This window comes from Megascapheus bottae, chromosome 21 (assembly GCF_031878675.1).
Source record: "Megascapheus bottae isolate mThoBot1 chromosome 21, mThoBot2.hap1, whole genome shotgun sequence".
In the NCBI taxonomy this organism is placed as follows: domain Eukaryota; kingdom Metazoa; phylum Chordata; class Mammalia; order Rodentia; family Geomyidae; genus Megascapheus; species Megascapheus bottae.
Window position 1 is genome coordinate 16,428,775 of NC_143529.1, and position 22,131 is coordinate 16,450,905.

Sequence of the window (22,131 nt, forward strand, 5' to 3'; positions counted from 1 at the left end):
TTCCTAAAGTATATATCAGTAAATATTTATAAGTTAAATGTGATTACTGTCTGAATCAGATACACTGTGACAACAGACAAGATATAGAATTATATCCCAGTTGCATATATGTATGACCATGTGTAGAAAAAGAATATATTACTTGGGCATGGTGGATATACTTGTAATCCCCGCAGTGGGGAGACTGAGGCAAGAGGATCATGAATTTGAGGACACCCAAGCTAAATAATGCGATTTAGTCTAAAAAAAAAAGATATTGAAAGGTTCCTTTTGTTATACTTCTCTGTACAGAAATATAAAAATTAAAGTTTTCTATAATGAACATGTACTACTTTTGTAGTTGGAGAGTTGAACTAACACTTAAAGATGAACATTTCCTTCTCTAAACAATAAAAAGTGAAGTCCTCTGGAATGCTTAAGACAAGACTGCACAATGTAAACCTAACTATAAGGTTGTCCAGGAGGAGACAGCAGCCATCTATCCAAGTGACCAAATGACCTCATAACACAATGGTGAACTTACCAGCTAGACTGTGTTTGTTAAGGGCACTGTATTTATCAAGTGACTTAATGGAATAAAGGGTCAGGTCAGCCCTGCAGGTTTCATGGTGTCATCTGACATTCCGAAACACTTGACCCGTAAGTTGTAGGAGCCATCAGGACATGGAGAAACATTATTTACCACGTTACTCTTTGATCAAACTTTAAAAACCCAAAAGACTTTGCACTTGGCCAGCAAGTTTTTTTCAAGGAAAACTCAGTGAAGAGTGACCACGGTGAGTAGAACTGGTACATCCTCTCCTGCTTCTGGTGTGCACAGAGTTTTGTTTCTTCCTGCACTTTTGAGCAGGGGTGGCACATGCCTGCAATCCTAGCTACTTAGGAGTATGAGATCTGAGGATCGAGGTTCAAAGCTGGCCTGAGCAGCAAAGTCCAGAAGAGTGATTCTTTGGCTCCAATTAAGCAGCCAGAAATCAGAAACAGGGCTGTGACTCAATGTAAAGCTAAGGGGAAGCTCCCAGGCCCCGAGTTCAAGTCCCAGTATTGGAACAAACAAATGAATGAAAGAAGGAAATAAATGCCTCAAAATACTCCTCTTCAATCCCAGAGACAGAACAAAATAGTGAGCAGATGGAATCAAGTGGCTGCCCAGAAAAGACACCTATGAAGAGGATGCCAGATTTCCTTTTGTTTTTGAGATCCCACACCTCATTACAATACTCACAGAGTGGCTGCTTCCCAAGGAAAGCCACAGAAAGGAAATATCATTACAATAGTATATACATTGGGGAAAGTTCCTCCCTTAAGACTGACCTAGCCAAGGCTGCTGTTCTGTATTGTTGAACAGGATGTAACAGGACTGCCAACCACAGCCCACAAACCTGCTAATTAGGTGCACTAACAGTGTTTGCTTTGGAACCATTTACCAACAAAGGAATGTGTCAGGCTGATTAGTGAGAAAAGGGTATGTAATGTTCGTGCACTGGAGTCCAGATGAGGGCATAATCCAGGTATTCAGTCTGTTTGTGCAAGGACTCACAGAAACGAAGGCTGAACAAATAGGAAGTGCCACAGTGAAAGCCTAGCTTGAGGGGAGGTCTTTTCTCTCTCAAGTTTTCTTTCACCTATACCCTCTCCCCCTAAATTCTGCCTAAACACTTAACCTAAAACTCTCTTTCAAAGAGGATAAATTAGAACTGGCTCCTTGGAAAAATGGAGGAGTTTTGTCAGGTTACGGGTAAAGGCACAGAAGTCAATGACACCTTGAAGCACAACCCTGTGCACAAGCAGCTCCTGAGGGACTCAGCCACATACTATGCTGACATAGACAAATCCAAGGGAAACGGCAAAACGTAACAACTCTACAGACTCTTCCAAGTTGTGCTGAGAAAAATCAACATCTCAGCATCTTCAACACGTTCTAAAACAGTGCAGGTTTCTTCTTTCTAAACCAACTTTCAGAAGGTCTGACAATTAGGTATTTGAAGCTTCATGTGTTCATGGAGCGTAAAGAAAGGTCAAATCAAGAACAATGTCTGTGTCCCAACAAGTTTAGGTCTTCAGAACCTTGGTGGCAAGGACTGCAATGGAATGTTATATGACAGAGAAAATTCAGATGGTCAATGTGTTGGAAGAACTCTTCATGTTCTTTAGGACAAACTGGATACTGCTGGAGTTTGGTGGGATAGATGTAAGTAATGGGGCTGACACTAAGTTCTGTGAGGTCTTTTCCTGGAAGGCTACCTGACAAAATAGATTTAAATTGTGAAGAAGAGGATGATCTATCTCTATTACAAACTCACCATGAGCTTTTCTTTTTTTGCTAATCCTGGGGCTTGAACTTGGGCACTGTCCCTGAGCTTCTTTTGCATAGCAGGCAGGCACTCTACCAGTAAGTCACATTCCCAGCTCCTGCTATGGACTTTTCTCAAGATGGATGTGGGAAAAGTTCTTGGAATGTGTGAAGACGAGATTTGTCCTATGAGTATATTATCAGCTAAGAGTTTGACATTAGTGAGTTCAAGGTCCTAGAAACTATCTTTATTTCTTAGACAGAACAAGATCAGTTACCTATAAACAAAGTGAAACTGGCAGACTGCTTGATCTGCATTTCTGAAGCCTGGTGTTTAAAAAAAAAAACAATGAACCCTTTTAGAAGAGCAACCTCTGTGCTGACAATGTCCAGTGCCACACAGGAAGAACACCTCACTGCCAAGAGAATGCTGCCAACTGGAGGAGGCTGAAGATCTCGCCAGAAAAAGACCTTAAAAGCAGATTCGTTGCTTCAACCTCATCTACACAGCTGTAGTGTTACTTCACACTTGGACTATGCTCTTCTATCTTTGGGAGTATTTTAAATTCCCTTAAGTAATTAGGTTATTTAAAAAGCTTTGTCAGTGTACTTTCATTGTATGTTCTTTGTCAACATACATACACTTGGGTGAACCAAACAATAAGCATTTATGGAATGCAAACTTACATGAGGCCACCAAGCTGAGTGTTAAGTAGATTCTTCTTAGTGAATATTCACGTCTGATGCAGCTCAACCCCCTTGTAAAGGTAAGGGGTCAAAAAAAAATCTTAATCTTTTCCATTCTGCTATATCTATATATCTCAACAATGCCAAGTGGATCAGGTCAGAAAGGAGAACTCATTTATTATGACTGGCTGAAGACTCATGTTTTTTTGTTTGAGATAGTTATCTTGTATAGGGCCCAAGCTGGCCTCAAACTCTTGATCTTCCTCTCTTAGTCTCAAGCCTTGCCAGTACTGAGACTGACACTGGGTTTGAGTGTTGTTGTTCTTTTTTTTTTTTCTTTCTTTCTTTTTTTGGTGCCAGTACTGGGGCTTGAACTCAGGGCGTGGGTGCTGTCCTGGAGCTTTTTTTGCTCAAGGCTAGTGCTCTACTACTTGAGCCACAACTCCACTGGCAGCCTTTTTGGTAGCTTACAAACTTTCCTGCTTCAGCTGGCTTCAAACTGTAAACCTTCAATCTCAGCCTCCTGAGTAGCTAGGGTTGAATGGTATTTAAGATGAAGTGTTATGTATAAGATATTTTAATATTCAAAAATGACATTTCCATAGAAGTGTTGAAAGCAGGGTGGTCCCCTTAGCAGCATTAGGGGAAGATTAGTAGTGTGTACAACTGTCAGAAAGAAAATTGCCAAGGAGACAATTTAAGGATTTAAGGAACAATCTGAGTCGTAACCACTATGGATTTATGTGATTTCTTTGCTTGTATAGTCATTGTTTTCCATTAAGTCTTAGATCACCATTTGCCTAATCTTCTGATTTACAATTATCAAAAGTTAGAGCTCTTCTTTCTGTTTCCGGGAGGGCCAAGGGCTGTCATTTCTACTTGTTTAGGATGTGGGATTTTGCCATTGTTTCCACAGAATGTTGATCTTTCCTAAAGCTGTGCTTTCCTTGTAGGCCTGTAGGGGGTAAATGCTGGATTAGGCTTAGGCAAAGCAGCCTTGCAAATCAAGATCTTCCCATTGTATTTAAAACTTTGCAATTTGGACGTTAAGGCTTTCTTATTTAGGTTAAAAGAGATGCAGGTGTTTAATTTGTGTTTGAGAAGAAAGAATTTCTCATGGCACAGTCTTCTGAATGGAGGGGGATCTTGCTACAGTGCAACACAGTGGGGTTAAACTTAGGGACCCAGTTTTCTCAGCCAGCCTCTTTGCCTGGAGGGATATGCATGAAGTAGGGGCTTGGCTGAGGTCCCTGTCACAAGAGTCTCCCACCCACTTATCAAAAGAAGGCATGTCTTTCCCACCGCAGTCTAACCTCTGTCTCTAACCTCTGTCTCAAGTGCAAAAGCTTCTAGGGAGCAAATAAAGGGAGCATTCTTTAAAACTGAAAATCCTTGAAACAGAGAGGGAGGCTTCTTCTGCAGAGACAGATGTTTTCAAATTAATTTTAGGGGCAGACTACAAAATGATTTGAAGATGACATATAATAGAGGAAGTGATGTATAAGGAAGGAAGCATGAATTTTGGAGGCATCGGACATTGTATTTGGCCCAGGTCTTATCTCCTGGGGCAATTTAACTGCCTTCTCTGAACCAGACTTCTTCATTCTTAAACTATTAAAATAGAGGCAACACGGTTTGCTTAGAAGACTGGCAGAAGAATTAAATGATGAGATATGCACATTGCTGGTGCTAATGATAATTGCAGCCTCATTCCCCTGCAATCCCAGCACAACTTCTGTATGCGTCAGAAATGTGGCCCTAAAAACTGACATTAGTATTACATACTCATGAAGCTTCCTCCTGCATAATGATTAACTTAACAAGGAAAAGGAAGGCTAAGTTGACTAGTGCTAGGTATAGGGTCATAATCCAATAAGCATTATGAGTGAGAGTCAACATGAAGTACCTAGACCACGGCTTTAGAGCCCAGCACTCAATGCTCCCTAATAGCTTTGGAACTTTCTCTCCCTAACCTACACTGCTCAAAACTCAGACACATGCTGGAGACATTCTTGGAGCTCCAGGCCTACTTCTGTCTTCTGTCAGATAGCATAGTCAATAAATCCCTGTGCACCTATATCTAGCTTCCACAACTATCAATTTATAATGATCTCTTTCATCTACTTCCATTCCTCTACACCGTCATTAGATTATTGAGACAAATCTCATATATTTTTATTACTTCATTCATAAAAATTTTGGTTATATAGTGGTTAGAATTTATCCCACTATTCAAATTTATTTTTATCACGTTTATTTGACATATCTTAATGGACATGCTTTAAACCAACAGCTTAGTGTTTCTAACTAAAGTTTAACGTTACTTTCTTGTTAATGTTTCCTTTTGCTGTCTCCCTATAGCTTTGTATTCACCGCTCCCAGCATTTAACTGAAAACTGGACACCAAGAGGAAGTTCACGGGTTCCTTAAAAGTACTTTCCACCTAGGATTTCAGAGAAGCTGACTGAGGCTGCTTCTGGCTTACACATTTTGGCAAGCTTGCAGAAGTGCATGTGATGAAGGGAAGATTCTGTCTACATAGCTACTCGCTCCTCCTGCCCTCAGACCTAAAGAGATGTAATGTGTTCATGTTAGTGAGAACCCAGTTCCTTTAACTGTGCCACAGCTATCTTTTAAAGAGTGATGTTTTTTCTTAGTTATAATCATGTTAAGTTTTTTGAACACATGGAATCTGGAATTTAAACATACCAGCTGGGTCCCAGTGGCTCAGGCCTACACTATTAGCTAATCAGAAGACAGATCTGAGGATTGCATAGCACAGGCAGGAAGGTCTGTGAGACTCTAAACTCCAATTAAGCACCAAAAAGTTGGAAGTGGAGCTTGGCTTTGAGTGGAAAAGCTAAGGGACAATGCCCAGGTCCTGAATTTAAGACTCAAGACTGAAACACAAAACAAAAACAACAAAACCCAAGTTGATTCTGATGTAGAGGCAGAAACACCTCTGTCCTAGTCAAAGACAAGTTTTTAGAAATGTTCGTGAAACTCAGATCTTAGTTTGTAGTGTCATTCCACACAGTAAAGGAAACCAGGGCTTGTTAGACAGATGGCTGTGCCTTGAACATATAGAGAAGGAATACAGAGAATGAGCCTGGAGAAATGCCAGAAAGAAAGAAACCGCTCAACTAACTACAAACCAACACCTTCCCCTACCCAAACAAATAAAACTTCCAAGAGCAATCCCACAATGGCTGAGGACACAAGAGCTAACTGAGAACTTGAATGACCAAAGCTAGAATGACCCACTTAGATCTGGATTGGCCAAAGTTTGAACAATAAAATAGGGTATAACGTATGTGTCTACACTGTTCAAAGTAAACAACTAATGAATAAATGGGAAGGAGAAGATAAACTTCTCAAATCATTTGGGGCAAGCCATGCTCCCAAAAAAGAGGAACATTAGCTCCATACTTTTTAACTGTGGGCTGCACATAGTGACTGTATTTAAGAGTGTGTATGAAGAGGAAGAAGGGGAACGTCAAGGTAGAAGAGCCCAGAAAAACACGAAGTCATATGTCATGTTGTCAGTGTGTAGTTTTGATATGAAGTGATTAATAAGGCCCTTCATCTCTGTCCTCTTCCCCTCCAGACCTATAAATCCATTTCAATCTTCAAGCATCTACTGAAAGAGGGGTTGCTAGGACTCTGCAAAAGTACCGGGATATCAAACACAAGTAAAGTCTTGTGGCTACTACATGTTACAGTATCCTGGAACATAAAAAGGGTGTCAGGAAAAAAAAACTATGGAAATCTAAAAACAGAAAATAAAACTATGGGCTTTAATAATGAATCAATATTGGTTTGTTAATTTTACAATATATGATGTTAATAATAGGGAAGCCTAGTGTGTTAGATATGAGAATTCTTTATACTAACTTTGCAATTTTCCTGTAAATCTAAAATTGTTCTGATAAAGTTCACTTAAAAACTATCTTAGGATCAACTAATTATAAATATTAAACATTAAAAAATTTAAGTCTTTAATTTTTATAGCTGGGCACGGTGACTCATGCCTGTAATCCTAGCTACCAAGGAAGATGAGATCTGAGGATCAAGGTTCAAAGCAACCCTGAGCACTAATGACCATGAGACTCTTATCTCCAATTAATCACTAAAAAAATGGGAAGTGGGGCTGTGGCTCCCAAGAGCAGGGTGGTAGCCTTGAGCTGAAGAGCACAGAGACAGCACCCAGGCCCAGAGTTCAAGTCCCATGACAGACAAAACAAAACAAAACAAAAAAACAATAAAAGAAGATTTTTAGAACGGTTGGACATTCACGTAATATAGCTGTCATAATCAACAGACCAATACTAATACAATATTATTAACCAAAGTCCACAGTTTAAACTGAGGTTCACTCTGTGTTGTACAATTCTATGGTTCATGTGATGTGCATCTCATCATATTGTTATATAGATCCTGTACAGATTATACAGGACAGTTATTGACTTTTTTTTTTTTTTGCCAGTCATGGGGCTTGAACTCAGGGCCTGAGCACTGTCCTTGGGCTTTCTCAGGGATAGAGCTTTACCACCTGAGGGGCAGCACCACTTCTGGATTTTTCTATGTATGTGGTACCAAGGAATTGAACCCAGAGCATTGTGCATGCTAGGTAAGCACTCTCTCAACCACTAGGCCAAACTCCAGGCTAGTTACTGACTTTTTCTTTGTGGGTCATGGGGCTTAAACTCTGGATCTGGGCTTGCCAAATGCTTTCTTCACTTATGAGTTTAGGTCTTTCATATAATTTTTTTTTTTGTAATCTGATAACTTATTTCTTCTACTGTAGGACAATATTTCATTATATGGATACATACAATAGTTTATTTGCTCATGCACCTAATGAAGGATATCTTGGCTGCTTCCAGTTTTGGCAATTATGAACGAGGTGTCTATAAATATCATACATATATTTTTATATGGTCCTAAGTTGTCAATTTATGTTCTTAAAAAGTATTTTTGGCCTAGTGGTAGAGTGTTTGCCTAGCATACATGATGCTCTGGGTTCGATTCCTTGGTGCCAGCCTTGAGGAAAGCCCAAGGACAGTGCTCAGGCCCTGAGTTCAAGCCCCAGAACAGGCAAAAAGAAAAAAAAAAACTATTTGTTTAATCTCCATACACTTGGGGGTTTTCCAGGCATTTAACTTCATTATGCTCTGAGAGCATCCTTTGCATGGTTTCTATTCTTTTGAACTTGCTCAGGTATGTTTTATGGACTAGAATGTGATATCTCTTAGTAAATGATCCACATGAGTTTGGATGGAATGTGTGCTCTGATGTGTCTGATAAAACAGTTCTACAGATGTTAGATTCATGCAGCTGATGGCACCATTCATGGGAACTAGCCATTTGTGGCTAATTCAACTGCTGTCCCTGTCAGTTATGGATACTGGGATGCAGAGGTCTTGAATAATCATAGTGGATGTGTCTATTTCTCCCTAAGGTATTACTAGTCTTGAATATGTATTTTGATTCTGTTCATACATGCAAAAGATGTTAAAACCTCTTTGGAGACTTGATTTTTTTCTTTTATTTTTTTGTAAAAGATTACTATTTCTTTAAATAGTCAACAAAATTCATAACTGGTCTCTTTGTGGGAGTCTTTAAAATAGTAGCTCAAGTTTCCTTCTTTCCTTCTCTTTCTTTCTTTTTTTCCTTACCTGCTGTAGGTCTGTTCAAATTTCTACTTCTTCTTGAGTCAGTTTTGGTAATTTTTCTTTCTGGGAATTTGTTCATTTCTTCTTCTAAGTTGTGTGATTTGTTGGCATAAAGATTTTAAATAGCTTTTGTAATTCTTTCAATTTCTGTACCTTTCCCTTTCTGATTTTGATAGTTTATGTTTTTCTTTTCTTGGTTAACTTAACTAAAAACATGTTAATTTTTTTTGGGAGGGGGTCGTCAGTCATAGGGCTTGAACTTTGGGCCTGGGCCCTATCCCTGAGCTCTTCAGTTTAAGGCTAGTGTTCTACTACTTGAGCCATGACGCCACTTCCGATTTGCTTGTGGTTTAATGGAGATAAGAGTCTCATAGATTTCATGCCCAGGCTGGCATCCACAATCCTCAGATCTCAGCTTCCTGAGTAGCTAGGATTACAGGTGTGAACCACTAACGCTGGCTAAAATATTGATTTCTTTAAAAAAATTTATTTTTCTGTGTTCTATCTCCTTGATACCTGTATTCTTTTGATCTTCTGCCTTTTGTTTTAGATCAAGATGTTTTTCTTAACTTTCCTTTTTAATTTTAATTTTTATTGTTATTATTAAAGTGACACACAAAGGGGTTACAGTTACATGAGTCAGGTCAGGAGTCCATTTCTTTTTTGGACAATGTCACCCCTTCCCTTCTACCCTTCCAATTTTCCCCTCCCATTCCCACCCACAAACCATGCAGGTCCTTTTCATCATAGGGTCTAGTGAGTACCACCGGTGTATTTGCTCACCCTTTGCCCATCAATTTCCGTTTCCCCACTTCCTTGCCCTCCCAAAGGCAGATGAATAAACAAACAAGACAAAAAGAAAAGGAAAAAAAGAACAATAGAGAAAAAACCTCTTGGTTATATTTCCTCCAGTTCATTTCCATAAACATTCTTTCCAATGATCAGAGGCACACAGGCATTGCGCTTTTGTTTTAGTAGGGTCTTCTTTATTTCATTTTTAAAAGTTTATTTTCTTCCATACTATCTTCTTTATTTCGTTTTTAAAAAATTATTTTCTTCCATACTAGTGAGGCTTTGTGTTCTACCATTTGAGTCATGCCCCCAGATCTTTTGTTTTTAGTCTAATTTAATTTTTCTTCCAGATAAGGTCTTGTGCTTCTGCCTGGGTTGGGCTCAGACTACCATCCTCTGTTTCCGCCTCCTGCATAGCTAGGATTACAGGTGTGCACCGCTATGCTCAGTGTTATCCAGTTTCTTAAGGTAGAATTTTAGGTTACTGAGTTTTTGTTTTTTTTTAATGGATATAGTAGCTATAAATGTTACTCTCAGTACTACTTTTGCTATATATTTTGCTATATATTTCCACTTATTTTAGGGTTTTCTGTATATATATATATTTTAACTATAGATCTTTAATCTTCTGTGTTAGACAACACACTTGGTACACTTTCAGTCAAGTTTCCCAAGATTTGTTTTGTGGCCTCAAAAATCAGTTGGAAACATTTTAAAAATTTAATTTTTTATTACAATATAACTCACATAATTCTCCCTTTAAAGAACAGTTTCCTGATTTTTAGTATAGTCACCAGACTATGCAACCATCACCACAACTTAATTCTAGAACATTTTGTCATCAAAGAAAACCCTGTACCCATTAGCAGTTCCCCGCTTTTTCTCTTCCTCAGCCCCAGGCAACCATTCATCCCCTTTTCTCTACAATTCATCTCTTTTGGACATTTTGTATGAAGAAAATTAAGTCTTTTGTATCTGGCTTCTTTCAATTAACAGTCATATTATTTTCAGGGTTATTCCATACTGTGGCATGTATCAATATTGTATCTTTTTTAGGCTAAATGATATTTCATTGTTTGAATATGTTACATTTTACCCATTAAAGAGTTAAAAGGCATTTTGGTTGTTTCTAGTTTGTGGGTATTATTAAAAGTATTGCTGCTGTCAACATTTACATGGAAATGTTTGTGTGGTTCACATTTTTTTAAAAAGGTATTTAATATATAGGCTATGAGCTAAGTACTTGTGTTCAGAAAATTGGAGCTAGAGTGTGTGTGCGCCTGTGTATGCATGTATTTATGTGGAGCTAAATGTTTACAAATAGCCTTTGGGTTTAAGAAGAGGCCAAAAGGGCTGAGTCAAGTGTTACCATCTCAGTTCTGCTCATCACGTTTCAACTTTCCCTGGCCATGAGCCTCACCTTCCATTCTGAACCACAGTATAACTAAGCCCTGTGGGGTGGAAAAGAGCCATGGTGTTCATGGCCAAAGAGTACACACGTACACACACACACACACACACACACACACACACACGCTGCGTGCACTTTGGGGATGAAAGGAAAAGTGGTATGTATTATTTTATGATTTAAGAAAAGCAATGGTAAAAACCTGGATGGCATATTAGTGGAGAAAAAGTCACCCATCAACAAATATGTTGATACCCAAATATTAACTTTGGCTAGAAAAATAATCACTCATAAACTCCAGCATTTCTCTCCTTTGGGTCCTAAACCTTTCATGACCTTAGTGCAGCAACCCTGCGGACAAGAGCCTGTAGTGAGCAGGCAGCTGTCTACCGGGGACTCTATCTGTCTTCCTTGTAGTTGATCAGTGTTGGCTTTCTCTGAGAAGGCACTACCTGTCATTGGGCTTTGAAAATCCAGGCAGGGTTCTTCCTCCTCAGTCTTCATTCTTTAACAGACTCTGGATGCCCTCTTACCTACTAAGGCAGAGTTAGGCAATGATTTTTTTTTTTTTTGGTCTCATTCTGGACAAAGACAGCAGAATAAGGATTGGAAATAAATGTAGAAAACCAAAGGGTGAGCATGTCTCAGAACAAGGAAAACCTGATCTAGGGTAAGAGATGAAGACATAGTACTTGACTAAAAAGTTGGCCAAATATGGCCAAATAAAACCCAGGTGTTCTTTTATAAGAAAAGATATTCTGTACCTGCTTGTTGATATGTCCTCAAAAGGATAAAGGATCTCTCCATTGTTACAGATTTCACAGATGAATCCCTTCTGGCTACAGAGACTGCAGCTGTACACGTGTGCGGTGGCAAATTTAATGACCTTGCCCAAGAATGGAGCCAGCTTTCCTTCTATCACCTGGAGAAAGAGAAATGGGACAGACAAGCACACTCACTGAGAACAGAAGTACTGCAAACGTGGGAAAAGAAAGGAATTCCTTCCCTTTACACAACAGGAAAACCTCTAATTATAATTTCTCAGCAACTCCAAGGAAGAAAAGACAGTGTTTGTGCTCTAAAAGAACTCTGGTTTAACCACTGGCGGCTGGAAAAGGAAGATGCCACTGAAATTTCTTTTGCATCCTTCTCTTTGTAGATGGCACTGGGAGTGAGGACAACTAGTGGACAGTACTCAAAAAGATCACCTAGCTGGGTGCCAGTGGCTCATGCTTATAGTCCTAATTACTCAGGAGGCTGAGATCTGAGGATTGTGGTTTGAAGCCAGCTGAGGCAGGCAGGTTTGTGACTTGTGACTTGTGTCTTTAATTAATAATAGAAAAAGCCAGAAGTGGAGCTGTGGCTCACGTGGGAGAGTGCCTAGTCTTGAGCAAAAGGAGATCAAGAATAGCACCCAGGTCCAGAGCCCCAGGATTGGCAAGAAACAAACAAAACCCCCAACCACACAAAAAAAGAGACCAACTCGACAGTTATGGCATGACGTAAGCCTGAGTAGCGTATCAAGGTTCATAAAGCAGACTGAAAATGTATAGGGGAAGTAGCATAGACGTTTATGTGGTAAATTGATAATATTTCTCTAATGATTCAATGGAATGATTGTCCATCCCCTGAACCAAGAACATACAGCAATTGTGAATAATGTGATTCTTTTGGTTTATTTAAAAAATTCTGGTTAAGTATAATAATCAAAGAAGATGAAATTTAGCAGTTTGAGCTCCCCTTTCAGTCTCTAAGTTTTAACCATTTCTTAGTGTTTCTAAAAAGAAACCAAATTAGGAGATTTCACATTAAAAAATCAGATTTTTGGCTTCTTTTGAAAAAGAACAGACAATCTAGCAGAACAAGTTTAAGTTCTAAAACAATGACCCTGGCCCTGACCCTGAGTAGGGGTTACATGCTCCTGATAAGAAGCACACTGGCCACATGACACTGTCCTCATCATACCTGGGTGTCTTGCATTTACCTTCCACCCAGGGACTTTACGTGCTGGTCTGCACATACAGACTGGTTTGGAACTCATGGTCAGTCATAGCCTCCTGCACTTAACTAGTACTTTTGGGCTCCAAAGACTTTAATACTTCACATGCCACTAAGATAAAGGCTGCCTTTACTTCTCTCTCATTAATATGTAAGTATACAGTGCTGCCTTTGATATAAGAAAAATGTGGGATTGCAAGGAAAGTAACTATGCTCTTTATTTTATTTATTTATTTTTTCAATGCTCTTTATTAGGGATAGAAACTGCAGTGATTTTTAAACAATGGAGCAAGATCATGATGCTTTAGAACAATTATAGCAGTGCTTCATTGTGGAGTGAAAAGTAGACAGTAGTTTAAGACAAGTGTATATTGTCTATAAGTTTTTCATTTACATTTTAGTTGTACAAAGGAGTTTCACTGTGATACACAATGTACCCTGGTCATATTTACCTTCTCATTCCTCCTTATTCACACTCACCTTTCTTAAAACAATTCCAGTAGGTTTGTTTTATTTTCATAGTCATATAGTGTATAATATACTTCACCTATACCCTTTGCCCTCCTGCTTCCAGCTGGTACCCACTCCTAAATAGAAATTTATATTCCCATCACTCATTTTTAAGGTCCATATTCCATGTATAAGAAAGAAGATATGTTGGGCACAGTAGCTCACACCTGTAATCCTACCTACTCAGGAGGCTGAGATCTGAGGATCAGGGTTCAAAGCCAGTTCAGGCATGAAAGTCCGTGAGACTCTTATCTCCAATTAACCACCAGAAAACCAGAAGTGGTGGTGCTGTGGCTCAAGGGGTAGGGCAGAAGACTTGAGAGATGAAGAGCTCAGGGACAATGCCCAGGCCCTATGACCGACCAAAAAAAAAAGTGATGATGTTTGTCTTTAAGTCAGGCTTTATTTCCTTTTTTTTTTTTTTTTTTCTTTTTGCCAGTCCTGGGCTTGAGCTCAGGGCCTGAGCACTGTCCTTGGACTTTCTCAAGGCTAGAGCTCTATCACTTGAGCCTCAGCACCACTTCCGGCTTTTTGCTATGTATGTGGGGTACTGAGGAATCGAACCCAGGTCTTCATGCATGCTAGGCAAGCACTCTACCACTAGGCCAAACTCCTGGCCCCAAACAAGAGGTTTTGTTTTTGTTTTTTTGCCAGTCCTGGGCTTGGGCTCAGGGCCTGAGCAATGTCCTTGGATTTTTTCTCTCAAAGCTAGAGCTCTACCACTTGAGCTACAGCACCATTTCTGGCTTTTTCTCTATGTATGTGGTCCCAAGGAATTGAACCTGGGTCTTTGTGCATGCTAGGCAAGCACTCTACCACTAAGCCAAACTCATGGCCCTGGCTTTATTTCCTTTTATATTATGATCTCTAGCTCTATCCATTTTCCTGCCCAAACATAATTTTATTCTTCGTTACATCTGGATATTTCATTGTGTGTATAAAGCACATCTTAAAATTCATTCACTGGCTGATGGGCACCTAGGTTGATTCCGTATTTTGGCTATTGTGAGTAATACTGTACTATAAACATGGGTGTTCAGATATCATGACTGTAAGTTGACTTGCATTCTTTTGGATACATGCCAGGCATAATAGTATGGCAGGATCATATAGTAGATCTCTTTCTAGTTTTGTTTTGTTTTTTTTGTCATGGGGCCTAAATCCAGGGCCTGGGCACTGTTCCTGAGCTCTTTTGCTCATGGCTAGCTTGTATTCTACCACTTTGAGACACAGCACCACTTCTGGTTTTCTGGTGGTTAAGTGGAGCTAAGAGTCTCATGGACTTTCCTGCCTGGGCTCGCTTTGCATGGTGATTCTCAGATCTCAGCCTCCTGAGCAGCTAGGATTACAGGTGTGAGCAATTAGATCCCAGCTCCCTATTTCTAGTTTTTCATGTTAGGTTTTTTTTTTTTTTCCTTTTCTGCCATACAGATTTCCATAGCATTTGCATTAACTTACATTTTCAACAATAATTCCTTCTGCCCCACATTCTTGTGGACATTTGTTGTTTTCTTTTTTAAAAACTTAATTTTTAAATTTTTGAATGAGCATACATTTATAAGATGAGGTTTCATTATGATATATACAATATACAGTAAAATGTATTTTAAAATCATTATGCACATTATCTTGTCCAAAATGCAGAAAGTGAACAGAAAAATCAAGTTTACTATTTTTTAAGAGTGCATTTTTTCCTTTAAAAATTATGTACAAATTGTTTTGGCATTTTTTTTTAAGTCAGGCAAGTGCATACTCCACTATTCTTCAATTGACTTTCTCCTCTATAACCTTTAGAAAGCTATAGGTAGGTTGACTGTCATTCTGTTCTCTGAGGTACCATGACCTCTAAAAAATGCAGCAAAACATACTCCCAATACCAATATAGGATACACACTCTCTAAGAAATAACCACTGCCAAATCCTATCCCAACCACCAGTAAACACTGCCCAGTGTGTCACAGGGTTATTTCTAAATTGCGGTAACAATCCTTCCATTGAATTTAGATTTCCTCACTTTATTCTTCTCTGAAGAGGCCAAGTCAGTGACTCATACAAAAAGGGACTCCAGAGTTTAGAACATCCTGGAAACTAGGTGAATGAAGAGGCTGAGAAGAGTTGAGGAATGACCTTTAGGTCCCACAACAATTTTCATCTAGCACTAAAAGGGGATTGAGCATCTTGTTCATAAAGTTTTTTCTCTACCTGGACAATTTCATTGTGGAATTTTGAAAGCTCATTTTACCAACTTTATATTGCCAGCAATGTTGTTATTTCTATTTAGGGACTTTCATAAACTTTTTGAAAATTAATTTGGGGATCATTATTTTTATTATATTTAGTTTGCCTATCAAATAACAATATATATCTCTATTTTTAAAATTAAATATTCATTTATTATTGCTTAGTAAATTTGATTTTCCCTTCTATAAGCCTGTTCCATTTATTGCTTAGGCCATTTCAAGGTTAAAGTGTGTGTGTGTGTGTGTGTGTGTGTGTGTGTGTGTGTGTGTGTATACCTATGTGCCAGGTTTTAAACTCAGGGCCTGGACTTTGTTAAAAGACTAGCACTCTTAAAAAAAAAAAAAAAAAAAAGAGGGCCGGGAGTTTAGCCTAATGGTAGAGGGCTTGCCTAGCATGCACCAAGATCCAGGTTCAATTCCTCAGTACCACATGCATAGAAAAAAGCCGGAAGTGGTGCTGAGGCTCAAGTGGTAGAGCTCTAGCCTTGAGAAAGTCCAAGGACAGTGCTCAGGCCCTGAGCTCAAGCCCAGGACTGGCCAACAACAACAACAACAACAACAACAAAATTATATCACTTGAGCTCCACTTCTGGCTTTTTTGGTTGCTAAATGGAGATAAGATAAATTTTCCTGATTTTCATAGATTTTCCTGCCTAGGTTGGCTTTGAACTGTGATCCTTAAATCTCAATCTCCTGAATAAACTAGATTTACAGGTCTGAGTCATTGGTGCCCAGCGAAGCTTAAGTTTTTTTTTTCTTTCTTTTTTTTTTTGCCAGTCCTGGGCTTGAGCTCAGGGCCTGAGCACTGTCCTTGCACTTTCTCAAGGCTCTACCACTTGAGCACCACTTCCAGCTTTTTTCTATGTATGTGGTACCAAGGAATTGAACCTGAGTCTTTGTGCATGCTAGGCAAGCACTCTACCACTAGGCCAAACTCCCAGCCCAAACCTTAAGTTTTTAAATAAATATTTTAAATAGCTATCACTGGAATATTACAATATACTGACATTTGTGTACATATTACATGGTACCATAGTACTGAATTCTCATCAATGCTAATCATCTTTAGATGATTTGGGTTTTTTTTTTTTTCCTCAAAGCAATAAAATTGGTTCCTTTCCTTCTAAAGTTATACCTCTTGCTTGTGAGCAAATTTCTATGTATACAATTTGCTAATTCTTTCTCCAGCCCTTTATTTTGGCCATTTCCTCTATGCAGAGTTTTACTTTATTTCTTAACAACTGATTACATTTCACATGGGCTTTGAGGCTCAGATTTGCTCTGGACAGCCATCTTTAGTTATTTGAGTTGCTACAGGCCAAATGTGCTTCTCCCTAGATAATTACGTTCGCATCATAAAATATACAACTTAACACTGTTTTTTACTCTTCACTATTGTTTAATAGGTGACTGCTTTACTTATTGTGTAGTGAACAACTGTTTACTGAGCATACACACAGATTGATAATGTTTGACCATTCTTTACTACAAACACAGATATTTTATGTGAGGCAAACTGAGAGAATCCAAATTGCTTGAGAGCCAAGAGTAACTCTCATACTTGTTTGAAATATTCCCTTCCCGTCAGGCACCTGTGTCCTTGCTTAGTAACTAAGTATGCTTTCCTGTCTTTTCCTTGGCACCATTTTGATGTCACAAAACCTGTCAATCATCCTGCTGTGTGACAGAGAGGAGTATGAAGATCACATGGAAGAGGCTGGTAGAGGCTCAGTGGTTCAGGGACTCCCTATGTTCTTTATAACTGCTCACTTGCTCTTCTCATTTGTCAGTGTATGTTTGTAGCCATGTTCCAAGAGGTTGAAGTGACCAGAATATTTTCTTCCAGAAAAGTGAGGTAATATTCGTACATTTATTTCAGATATAAACATTCCTTTAATACTATAGGGAGGAAAACTTTATGGTTATAAATTTCCAGGGGAAAGAAAAAATTTCCTTAGCAGATTTAACTCCTGGCCTTGAACACAGCACTGAGAACAGTGTTGCTCTTCTAGTCTGTGACTCAAAGGTTCTGTCACTATGAAAAGTGAGCTACAGGTATGCTGTCTCAAGTTCTTTTTAAAAATCAGATATGTCTATTTTAAATCACTGCTCAAAAATACATCAAGTGCCTTAACTCCTATCATCTCCTCTCCACCACCCCAAAAGACTCACGCTTCGTTCCCACTCCCAGTTAAATCTCAGCTCCACAATCACTAGGAAGATGTACCATCAAAAGAGGCCAAAGCTCAAGGAGCCACTACCTTTAGGTTCCAGCTGAGAGTGAGAACAGAGAGGAGCTGCCAGCATGCTGATGGGCCTGGAGAATGTCAATGGGAACTCATGGAAAGTACACAGTGTTTAAACAGGTGCGGTGGCACATGCCTGTAATCACAGTACTCAGGGGGCTGAGGTAGGAGAATGGTGAGTTGAGTTGGGGCTACACAGTGAGATCTTGTAAAAGAAAGAAAGCGAGAACACAGCGGGAGAGGGAGAAAGAAAGAAAACATAGTACAACGCCCTGAGGAAGGTCAGATATTCAAACCCTTCTGTGTCAATTCTTGAGTGCCTGCTGGAGTGACACTAGTCCACTCCTGATCCAGAATGGGCAAAGTTCTATTAACTGTGTGCCAGGCTGGAATTGATTTAGGGTAATCTAACATCTCTGAGCAGGTCTGACTAGGACAAAAGTAAACCACTAAAGGACTTCCTTAATAAAATGGGCCAAAGCTTGTTAAAAGAAAAAAAAGAAAAGAAAATATATAACCATGGTATTGTTTTTGCTTCTCAGCAAGTGCAGTTCAGTAGAGTCTCCCAAAGAGGCTGACATTACAGAGTTCTCAATACTCAGTAACACTTAGTTGTCTTGGGTACTGCTAAGCAACAGAACAGTGTGAGGAAAGCAAGGCTGATGTGAGCACAGTTCCAGCTCACTCACCTTTCAGTTGTGAAACATTGGTTAGTAATTTAACCTTTGAGGCCTCAGTTTCCTCAAGAGAAAAATCCTCACTAACTTAGGAAGCTGAGGAGAGGTAACAGACTGAATATAGAATACCAAGTGAAGGGGGTGGGTCATGGGGCTTGAACTCGGCCTGGACACTGCCCCTGAGCTCTTCAGCTCAAGGCTACCACCACTCTACCCTTGAGCCAAGCCCTACTTACTGTTTTCTAGAGGTTAATTGGAGATAAGAGTCTCAGGTCCTTTTGTGCCCAGTCTGGCTTTGAACGTTGATCTTCAGATCTCAGCCTCCTGAGTATCTAGGATTACAGGTATGAGCCAACCACACCGGCCTTAAATCACAGTTTTTTTATTGATGTATCTTAATCTAAATAGAAAATTTCAGTAACATTTTTAGATTCATATCTCTTTTAAAACACTTGAGATTTATAATAAGAATAAGATAGATAGGAATTTTTTTTCTTTTTCTTTTGCCAGTCTTGGGGCTTGAACTCGGGGCCTGACTGAGCACTGTCCTTGGGTTTTCTCAAGGCCAGAGCTCTACCATTTGAGTCACAGCACCACTTGCGGCTTTTTTTTTCTATGTAAGTGGTACCAAGGACTCGAACCTGAGTCTTTGCAAGCACTTTACCACTAGTAGGCCAAACTCCCGGCCCTTTAGATAGATAGGAAATTTGTATGTCAAATTTTTTTAAAGACCTTCCTGACTGTCCTATTTGGACAAGGTCAGTAGAAGGTCAAGTACATGGACCTGTTTCCTCCAATATTGTTATGAAAAGGACAGAGCTTGGATAAGCATACTTACTTTGTCCAAGGCTCAAACTGCTGTGGGGAGATACTTAGCACATTTCAAACTCCATTTGAGTCATGCACCTAAGATCTTAGATATCTTAGCAACATTTAGATATCTTAGCAACATTTTAACTGTCTTTCTTATTCCTATCTGTAAGTAAATTAGTCACAGGTTCCTCACTGAAACCCAAAAGAAGTCAGAAGGACCCCAGCATCTTTCACATTAAAGTGGGCTGGTGGTTTTAATAACCAGGTGATCAGCTGGGTCTGTCGCAAGGGATGGTGAAACAGATCTCCAAGAGAAGGTTTAGTTATGTCTCCATTTATTTCCCTTGAGTGCCTGTCTACGTGCACAGAATCACAGTAATGTAATTAGCAGAAAACATATGCAGCTCTTTTCTCAGCTCTCTGGCCCTTGCAATCAATCTCACCCACCTTCTCTTTGTATCAGACTGCTCTATCTCCTTGAGAAAAAGCAGATGTACAAATTGCAGTGAGAGTTTGTTTCTATTTTGCATCAGACCTGATTTCTTGTGTATGACAAAAGGTATTAGTCTGGAGTGGGTGTACATGTGACCATTCTAGAAATATACTGACTGGGTATTGCTGTACATGTAAAATCGTCATCTTACTGCACAAAATGTGTAGCATCACAATATTATCGTCTTCAAAACTTTGATCTCGAGGTTGGGGATGTGAGTCAGTGGCCCAGCACTTATAGTATAGGCCAAGAGTTTTCTCTTTTAAAAACTCATTTTCAGTTTTGGCACTGGTGGCTCACATTTATAATCTTAGCTACTCAGGAGGTTTAAAGCCGACCAGGGCAGGAAAGTCCACTAGACTTGTCTCTCCAATTAAGTATAAAAAAAGCTGGAAGTGGATCTGTGGCTTATGTGGTAGTATACTAGCCTTGAGGGATGAAGCTGAAGGATAGCACTCGGGCCTGAGTTCAAGATCCAGTACCAGCAAAAGAAAAATAAAACATAATACAAAAACAACCTCCAACTCCCTTATTTTTTCAATATTTCAAGTACATACAAGGAACTGTCAGAGGCAACTTTCTATGATCTAACCAGCTGAGAAATATACCAAATATGCTTTCCTATCCAGTGTGAAGGCAGCCCACAAGAGCTCCTGGTTGAACTTCCAGCTCAGGATACACACATTCTTCTTCCTCTTCTATTCTGGTCAAGATGGTCAGCATTGGAATTTGAGGACTATGGCTTTCTTGCAGACTAAGATAACAGATTTTATTTGATTTACTTTCTTGCAGACCAATCAAAAATTACAATTAAGTTAAAAAATAACCTTGTGCTGCCTTCTCCAAACCACAATTTCAGAAACAGCTGCTTATTACTCATGTGTGGCACCAGGAAATTGCAGTGTCATGTTCAAGGCCTACAGCCCGTAGAGATCTGTGGGACTGGGAAAAGGGCACCCATGAGCATTTTCTGTTGATTTACCTTCTTTCCCTTGGCACTAGCATGAAGTTCAAAATCTCCAGGAGAAGGAAAAAGAACACTAGCAACTTGGTCCAAAAAAAAAAAAGAAAAGGTTTCTTTCATCAAAGTTCTTTATTCACTGGTTAGGTCCTTTTCTCTGATTTGTTTAATGACCATTCTTTCCAAACAAACATACCTCAGCCACTGTGTAACATCAAGATTCTGAACGATTGGGAATACTGTGGTAAAGAGGGTTGCTGGTGCCAAAGGCTCCTTCTCACAAAGTCTAACCAAAAGACTCAATTCATGTTGAACAAAGCCACCTGCCACTAAGCAGAAATAAGTTTCTCTACTGAAATGAAAGCATCTAAGCCATCATTTAAGTCAGTGGTGCATACTTGAAATCACTCAGGAGGCAGTAACGGAGAGGGTTGCTATTTGAGGCCAGTCTGGACAAAAAGTTCATGAGATTCCCCAACTCAATCAATAGCTGGGTGTGGTAAAGAACGCTTGCCATCCTAGCTATACGTGGGAAGTTGAGATAGTCGGAAGAATTGGGGTTCCTGGTTAGCCTGAGAAAAAAGTTCCTAAGACCTCCATCTCAATGAAAAAAGTTGGGTATTGTAGTATATGCTGTGATCTTAGCTACAATAAGTGTAAATAGGAGGATAGGCTCAGACAAAAAGTGAGACTTTTAAAAATAACCAGAGCATGGAGCTTAGGAGAGTAGCCTAGTGGTAGGATGCTTGCCTAGCATGCATGAAACCTTGGGTTCAATTGCTCGGTATTACATACACAGAAAAAGCCAGAAGTGATGCTGTGGCTCAAATGGAAGAGCACTAGCCTTGAGCAAAAAGTGTCCAAGAAAAGTTCCCAGGCTCTGAGTTCAAGCTCCAGGACTGGAAAACAACAACAACACAAAAAAATAGCAAAAAAAAAAAGATTGGAGGTTTGGCTCTAGGTGGCTCTGTAGTAAGTGTGAAGGCCTGAGCTCAAACCCTAGTACTGTTAAAAACAAAAATGAGAAATCTGTCACATACTGTAAAATAATTTTCAATGTAATTCAGTTTGCATTTGTTTGGTAGACTATCATGAAAGATTGTATTTGTCTCTGTGTGCCATTTGTCAGTATTAATACATGGTGAGAACACAAGCTAATGATCTAGGACAGGTAATTCCATAGGAAGCTAGGAAGGAGGAGTCTATGGCAGCAGGTTATGCCTGTAATCCCAACACTCAGGAGGACAAAGGCAGGAGGAGGGCAAGTTCCTGGCCAACCTGGATACCTGGAGATACTCTTATCTCTAAAAACCATCAACAATAACAACAACAAAAGAA

The 22,131-nt window shown here is 39.4% G+C and overlaps 1 protein-coding gene across 1 annotated transcript in view; it reads right to left on the reverse strand.

The window, feature by feature from the left end:
- The window catches only part of Plekhm3 (pleckstrin homology domain containing M3), a 165,425-nt gene that overhangs the window by 12,501 nt on the left and 130,793 nt on the right, over positions 1 to 22,131 (reverse strand). Inside the window, exon 7 of the mRNA XM_090354699.1 lies at positions 11,620 to 11,777. Within this exon, the coding sequence (XP_090210825.1) occupies positions 11,620 to 11,777 (158 nt within the window). The remainder of the gene's footprint in view (positions 1 to 11,619; positions 11,778 to 22,131) is intronic.